General features: G+C 21.9%; 3 protein-coding genes across 3 annotated transcripts in view; 1 reads left to right on the top strand and 2 right to left on the bottom strand. All coding sequences in view use genetic code 6, as the record gives it.

Annotated features, from left to right (window-relative positions):
• The window catches only part of TTHERM_01299730 (condensin complex subunit 2), a gene marked incomplete at both ends in the record, with an annotated part of 3,514 nt that extends 1,691 nt beyond the window's left edge, over positions 1–1,823 (bottom strand). The window contains 5 exons of the mRNA XM_001025312.3: positions 1–16; positions 70–261; positions 312–799; positions 1,180–1,378; positions 1,557–1,823. The exon at positions 1–16 is cut by the window's left edge and continues 514 nt beyond it. Coding sequence (XP_001025312.3) covers positions 1–16; positions 70–261; positions 312–799; positions 1,180–1,378; positions 1,557–1,823 — 1,162 coding nt within the window. The remainder of the gene's footprint in view (positions 17–69; positions 262–311; positions 800–1,179; positions 1,379–1,556) is intronic.
• Positions 1,824–3,240: 1,417 nt separating this feature from the next.
• On the bottom strand, positions 3,241–4,509 carry TTHERM_01299710 (Las1-like protein; the record flags this gene model as incomplete). Its single annotated transcript, XM_001025310.1, has 1 exon — positions 3,241–4,509. One exon carries the CDS (start codon positions 4,507–4,509, stop codon positions 3,241–3,243), a length of 1,269 nt encoding a protein of 422 aa, XP_001025310.1.
• A 1,264-nt stretch (positions 4,510–5,773) lies between these two features.
• Positions 5,774–8,069, top strand: TTHERM_01299700 (tyrosine phosphatase; the record flags this gene model as incomplete). Its single annotated transcript, XM_001025309.3, has 9 exons — positions 5,774–5,846; positions 5,904–5,977; positions 6,061–6,246; positions 6,353–6,460; positions 6,598–6,780; positions 6,835–6,996; positions 7,053–7,118; positions 7,176–7,313; positions 7,452–8,069. The coding sequence occupies 9 exons, from the start codon at positions 5,774–5,776 to the stop codon at positions 8,067–8,069; spliced, it is 1,608 nt and encodes a 535-aa protein (XP_001025309.1).
• Between the last annotated feature and the right edge of the window lie 168 nt (positions 8,070–8,237).

Raw genomic sequence — 8,237 nt, 5'->3', positions numbered from 1 at the left:
AAAACCAGCTAAGCTGCTTGTTTTCTAATAAAAAATTAATAAAACTTTTCTTAACAAATAAAATCGTACTTATCTATTAGAGCCGTAAAGCTCATCTTTGCCAAATGGATCAACTACTCCTTAATCATATAATGCTTATAATTCATCATCATTCAAGATATCTACTCTAACTTCATCAATTACAGGTTAAGCACTTATATTCTATTCAGAAGCTGTTGTTTTTTAAGAGTTTTGCTTTAATTTACTGTTCATCTATGTAACCTTTTTAAATAGAAAATATTTAACCATTTTAATCTTGAATGTCTATTTACTTCATTATTCAATTTAACTAAAGTGTTTTCATCTTCTGAAGATGTAAGGAGTTTTTTAAAATTTGATAACCTTTCTGCAATTGAGCATTTGCTAGAAAAGAGATTGTTAGTATCTACAATTCTCCAATAATTAGAGCACTCTTGAGATAAGTTTTATTGTAAAGATTTTTATGTTAACATTTCTTTACGCTCCTCTTCTTCAGCCTTTTACTCATTAGGTTGATGTGATTCAAGCATAAGCATCATATTTGAATCCATATAAAGGTTATTTATAAGTAATCCACTTGCACCCTACTCGTCAAATTTAGCAGAAGTTTTTTTAAAGAGTGGATCAACATCAAATTCTATGTCGTATGTAACAACATCTAAATTATCAGGATTTTTTTCAAGTGTTTTGGCACCATATTAGTCATTGGTTTGTCTTTAAATAGCTTTAGATAATATTTTTGCTAAATCTAAGTTTTCTTTTATCTTTTTTGATGGATCAACTTTTTTGATAATAAAAATAAATAATGATAATATGTATATTTATTCTCATAATATGCTTCTTTTAAGAGCTTTCTTTGTTTTAAGTCATTTATTTGTAAGTAAGTAAGTAAAGCATTTCAAATTTATTGATAAAAATATATCATAAATATTAACCCCTTTTTCAAATTATTTTTATCAGTTAATCTACATAAAATAAATTTAAATATATCTTTAGTAAATTTTATTCTGCAGTAAGAAAAGATGAAGATTATCACATAGGCATATATTTACACAGAAGTAGAGTAGGAAGGTAAAATAAAATACGTGTCTAAAATATATACTCTACCCTTTGTTAGATATTATTTGCTAGCTCCTTATTAAATACTAAAAAAATTTATACCTTCTTCTTCCGGATCTTAGATCTCGGAACGGATAAGGTTTCCCAAAATTCTATAGGTATCTTTATGAGTCTTTTCTACCTTAATGCCCCAAACTTTACTAATAGTATCTAAGAAATTAGCAGAGCTCTACCAATCTAAATCTGCTAATTTAGTTTTTTCATCCCATTAAATATCGAAGACATTGTCTACCTTAATTTTCTATTTATTTTAGAAAGTAAATTAAAATGTATTTCTTAAAACAACTATTTGTCTATTGATTCTGTCATGTTTATGCATTTAAATGCTATTTTAACATTTGAATGCTTTTATTTTTCTACTTTAAAAGTAGATTAAATATTTTATTTAATGGTTTTTTATCTATTCTCTAAATTTTTACGTTTTTTAATAGCTATCTATAAACACGCTATAACTTTTCAGCAGCTCCATTACTTGCATCTTGCGAATCTATGAAATCTATTTCTTCATCTTCTTCGTCATCATCTATTTCGTTTGAAATTTTGCGTGAATTTTTATTTTGCAATTTTAATTTATTTCCAGCTGCTATATTTAACACATTTTCTTCATGAGTTACTAAATCGTTTATTTCTTCCTCTATCACATCTTTGTAGTTATTTTCTGTTTTACGCCTTGGCTGACGATTCATTTCAGTTAATTTTCTATAATTCTAATATTTCTAATCGTATTACTTAAAATGGGAATTAAACACTTAAGAATATTTATAATTAGATCTATAGTTATTCTTATTATTTATTATTTAAAGATAATCCTTAACTTTTGAAAGATTCACTTTTTTCTTTAATAATTATTAGATAAATCAGATAAACTGATTTAACAATTTATCTTTTTAAATAAAATAGAGTGGAGGGTAAATCAATCAGGATGCATTCATTAATTTGCATTCATTTTATTTTTTTATTCAGAAGCTATCTTAATTCAATCAAAAATGATTAAAAAAAAACAACAAATCTCTTTTATTTATGTTCATTTATTAAAACTTAATAAATAAATAAAATTCTCATATCCATTATTTTCAGTAATTAAATTATGATAACTACCAGATTCATCTCCTATTTTAAACATAAAATATTTATTAAAATAAAAATGTTTTTATTAAAATATTTTTATTAAAAATATAAAATTGATGAAGAGTTTAATTGAAAATTAAAATTATTTATAATTTAATAATTATTTTAAAAGTTATGATAAACATTTAAAATAAATAATAATAATACTAAGTACTATTAAATTTAAAAATAAAAATTGATGAAGAGTAAAATTGAAAATTAAAATTATTTATAATTTAATAATTATTATTAAAATTATTATCTTAAAATTTATGATAAATATTTAAAATTAATTATAATAATACTAAGTACTATAAATTTAAAAATAAAAATTGATGAAGAGTAAAATTGAAAATTAAAATTATTTATAATTTAATAATTATTATTAAAATTATTATCTTAAAATTTATGATAAATATTTAAAATTAATTATAATACTAATTACTATAAAAGTTAAAAATAAAAATTGATGAAGAGTAAAATTGAAAATTAAAATTATTATCTTAAAATTTATGATAAATATTTAAAATTAATTATAATACTAATTACTATAAAAGTTAAAAATAAAAATTGATGAAGAGTAAAATTGAAAATTAAAATTATTATCTTAAAATTTATGATAAATATTTAAAATTATTTATAATAATAAGTATTATAAAATTTAAAAATAAAAATTGATGAAGAGATTAATTGAAAATTAAAATTATATGATATTAAATAATTATTATTAAAATTATTATCTTAAAATTGATGATGCATATTTAAAATGAACTATAGCATTAAGTGTTATAAAATTTAAAAATAAAAATTGGCTAAGAGTTTAATTGAATATTAAAATCATTTACAATCTAATAGTTATTATTAAAATAATTATCTTAAAATTTATGATACATATTTAAAATGAATTATAATACTAAATATTATTATATGAAAGCTAAAAGGAATACAAGTAAACATTAATTATTTAATTAAATCTGACATACAAATAAATATTCATCAGATGGTTTGAAGCACCTTTTTACCAAGAAGAGAAGGAATGTGTTCCATCTTAAGTGTAAAAGAGCCAAATTTATTAATTTCAATGCTGCTTGTTGGATTTAATTACTAATCAGAACTAGGAGCTGTCTCTTTATCATTGAAGTCTGATTGGCTTACTATAGACCCATTTTGTTTAGATTTTTTATCTTCTGCTTCAGAAAGACCAAATATTTTATCAATTGCTTATTTGAGAGGTTTTAGTTCTGTATAAATTTCATTTAAAAGATCTATTCTATTAAATTTATACTTAAGGAAACTTATTTAGCTAATTTTTTAAAATGATTTGTTGAATTCTGGATCTCCATTGATATCAATAATTATTTTAGCAATTTTTTATATGATTAAGTCTTTTTCATCACGTTAAACAGTATTGCTTTCGTAGAATGCTACCTTTAAAGCTATTTTAAGCAATTCACTTAAAAAGTAAGCCAAGTGTAATTTTTTCTTTTTTAAATTATCTATTTAAATTAAATCCTATTCTCCATCATAATTTTTTACAAAAATAAGTGAGATATCATTTAACCTACGACGGAAAGTTTAAAGATTATCAGCAATTATGTTGCTCATTCTTTTAACAACTTAACGAGAGGTATTTGCTGCTAGTGAAGTATTTGCAGCAGCATTTTCTCCTCCAAGAATGAACTTAAAGTATTTCTATACTAAATCATTATCTATCAAATCGCTCTTAACTAGCTGACTGTATTAATCCAACCAATATTTTTCATATATGAACCCTATCAAATATGATAATGAGCGCTGCACTAAAAGGAGACTTGGAAGCTACTTGTGGGTTAAGGCATGACGAACTTCAGATATAAAATCGTGTTCCTTCATACCTATTTCTCCTAACATATTATTTATGGATTTAACATTTTTTTTTTAGCACATATCAGCCATTTAACTTGAAAATCTAACAATATCTAATCCGACCTAGCGAATGATTTAACTCTCTTCTGATTAACTTAACTTCTTAATAACTGTTAAAGAAACTTCACCAATAGACTAATAGTGTTGTAAAAAATCAGCAGTATATCCTAAAGATAAGTTATTTTTGTATTTATCTCTTTTTAATACTGCTTACAAATATTCTAATCCTTTTATGTAGCTTGCTTTATTAATAACATCCTCTCCATATACTCCTAAGGAGGTTTACTTTTTAAAAAGAGTATGGAAGATAGCTGTCCACTCTTCCCAACATGTAACTGGCATAACAGAAAGGTCACTCATCTTAAATTATCAAAATTTATTTTTCAATTAACTAACTAACAATGCTAAAATTAATATATTTCTACTACAAATAGATTGATTGATTCTGTGCTAAAGTTTTTAATTTATGAATCTACTCTAATATGAATATATTTATTTATATATCTTTCCTACTTCTACAACTTATGAATCTAAGAATATATTTATTTATTTGCTTGTTTAGTTGTTAATTAATTTATTTATTTCACTGCGAATAATCAAAACAAAAAATTAGATTATTTTCATTTGTAAATTGCATTCATTAAAGAAGAGTGTATGTATATATTATTAATTGATATATCTTTTGCAATTAACAAGTTAAGACTATCCATTAAATTTGGTTATTTTTAAATTAGCTCAAAGTTCAAAGTAATTAATTTTCTTAACATCTTAGTTTTAATTCTTTTAATTAAAATTTTATTTTATTTAAATTAATTTTATTTTAAAATGACTGAAATTTCTAATTAAAATAAAATGTTTTTAATAGCTTTTTTGGATTTTTTTCAGAAGATTTTTTTATTTTAATAATCTTTTAAAAGTATTTATTATTAAAAATAGAAAATAGAGATTAATTAAAGATAATAAATTCATTAAATAATTTACAAAAATTCTAGAAAAATTTATTATTTTTCTAAAAATAAATAATTATATATTATATAATTAATTATGATCTAATTTATTAAGCAGTATTTGACTCGAACAGAAAAAATATCTATTCTTAATTTATAATAAAACTCTATTATGTTTTAAAGCTGGTAGTATTGAATTTCTTTTAGGTTTATTTATAATGGATCAATATTGAGAATTTATATTTTTAGCTGCCATTAAGACAACAATTAAAGCTAATAATTTAGAAAATTAATGAGTAAGGTGAAATTACATTAATGAAATAAAAATCGAAGTAGAATTATTTGCAATAAATAATAAAAATAATGAGAAAAATAATATATTTAATTATATTTTTAATTATAAATGAAAAAAATAAAGAACAATTAGGTTTGATTGATTGATTATTATTTTTAGTAAACTTTAGTTTAATTTGCTTCAGTAATGTATGACAAATAAGATTTATGATAGCCATTACTAATCGATTTTTTATAATAAAAGTAAATGTAATTAATATTCTTATTTTGTTTCACATATTTAGAAATCATAATTAATACACTAAAAACAATCGAAATTAATTATTTATAACAATAATTCCGCAAACCAAGCTCTTCAATAATCAAATAAGCCTAAATTTAAAATGAACTAATCTAGGTATGCCTCACTAAGAAACAATAACTAGCGCTAACCAATTTAAATTGAAGTTATTCCAAGTAATTACTTGTATTGCGATTACATATTTTATTTTTTTTACTGTTAATAATAATTAGATAAACTATATTGGATTAGCTCGTTAATTGTAAACAAGAGAGATGATAATTCTTATTCTATATGCACTGATTATGTAAATAAAAACATTTTTCTATTTTTTTAACAAAAGCAATATTTCTTTTATCTAATTTACTAAAAATTTAAAAAAATTATCAGGATTACGTATACTCTCCTTTCTTTAAAGACTTTGGTCCGATTCACCTTGGCCTAATCCATAAATATATAATCACTCTTGATAAGCTTCTTTCTGATCCAAATCTGAATAATCTAAAGATCATTCATAACACAACTCTTGATTTAACTAAAAAAACTTCTTCTGCCTTCCTCATGGGCTGCTACATGGTAACTAATTTTAAAAAATTTAGTTTTTAGTTTTTTTATCTTGCAATAAAAATATCAAGTAAAAAAAATATGGACAATTAATCAAATCTTGATTTAAATTAAATAGGTAATAAAATTAAATATGTCACCAGAAGATGCATGGTATAAGTTTTAAAGCGCTGGTTAATTTCGCCCTTACAGAGATCCTGCAAACAATACATGCTATGAATAAAGAGTAAAAATAAACTTAATATAAATAATTTAGTTGATTTAATATATTAGCAATAATGTTTTAAAACATAAAATTTAACAAATGTATTAAAATTATTGTTTATTCATACAATTAATTTACAAATTTTTTTAAATAAAAAGTTAATTGATTGCTGGAAAGGTTTAAAGAAAGCCAATTCTCTTGGATGGTATAATCCAGATACTTTTGATGTTAAATATTATAATCATCATAGCAAACCTGAAAATGGAAATTTTAATATCATAGCTCCTTCCAAATTTGTTGCTTTTAATGGACCTTATTTTACTAGAATAGATTTAAGAGGAGTAAAATTCAAATTGATTTAGGATTATATTAATTTTTTTTTTTGAAATTTTTAGTATAGACGCAACGTTGTTGAAGATTATATAGAACCATTTAGATCTCTTGGAGTTACAACTATTGTGAGACTTAATTCTAAGGATTATGATGAAAAAAAATTCATAAGTAAAGGATTTAGGCATCTAGATTATTTTTTCCCTGATGGAACTGCCCCTAGAAAAGTAAATATTTTAAAACCTTATTTGATTATAATATAAATATTTTATTATAAATTTAGGATTTAATTCAAAAATTCTTAAATTAAATTGAGAGTATTGACGGAGTTATTGCAGTTCATTGCCATGTATTTATTTTTATCTAAGAAAATTCATTTTAATTTTAAATATTATTTTTTAATTAGGCTGGGCTAGGCAGAACAGCAACAATGATTGGAGCATATGTTATTAAGCATCATAAATTTACAGCAGATGAATTTATAGCTTGGGTTAGAATTTGCCGTCCTGGTAGCGTACATGGGCCTTAGTAGCTATTATTAAAGGTACTAAACTATTAATTAATTAAATAAGATAAATTAGAAATATATAATAATTTTAATTTTGTCATTTAAAATAATTGCTTATGTTAAAATTAAACAAAAAATATAATTGAATATAAATTTTTATACCTAAAAAAAAAGGAAATAGAGCTAGATCTACTAAACGAAAGAACTCTTACAGGAGGAAATTCTTATAATGTAGCACCAAAAAATATATATACATCGAAAAATTAAAATTAAATTAGAAGTAACTCTCTTACTAATGTTGGAGTATAAAATTAATAAAAAAAAACATCTCCTTTGCAATAGAGTAGAAATTTATCTTTACCTTAAGGGTAATCTTAAACTCCAAGCTCTTTAAATAATGAAAATATAACATTTTCAGATTAAATAATATAAGAATCATCTAATTAATCTTAAAAAGAAAACCAAGAAAAATAAGAAAATAAAAATGATATTTTCTTTACACCTTAAAAAACTTAAAAATCTTTAGCCAGCACAAATAATGTTTTTAACAAGACATCTTATAATTTTGTATCATAAAAATAATCATAAGCGTTTAATCTCCCACAAATAAATTCTCATAGACAAGATCCTTTCAACAAGTCTCTGCTAACAAACAACAGTATTAAAAATAGAAATACAATGTATAAAATAAATAATCCTTAATCAAAAGTTAAAGAAAATAACTTTTTTTCAAATAAATAATCAAATTAGTCTCCAATTTAAAAAGTGATCAACCAAACAAATGCTGTTTGATTTCTAATTTGCAAAATTAAAAAAGCTTCTTTGTTACATCTAATTGACTTTAAACTCCTAAAATAAAACTTTTAATAAATAATATTCTCAATTTTGCTAATTCTATTTATTTTGATGTAAATATACTTATATTATATATTGATTTAGTTAATTCATATTTATTTTAAT

This window comes from Tetrahymena thermophila (genome assembly GCF_000189635.1).
Source record: "Tetrahymena thermophila SB210 genomic scaffold scf_8254332, whole genome shotgun sequence".
NCBI classification, from domain to species: Eukaryota; Ciliophora; class Oligohymenophorea; order Hymenostomatida; family Tetrahymenidae; genus Tetrahymena; species Tetrahymena thermophila.
The sequence above is the reverse complement of the archived record's forward strand: the minus strand, read 5'-3'. Positions and strand labels throughout refer to the sequence as shown.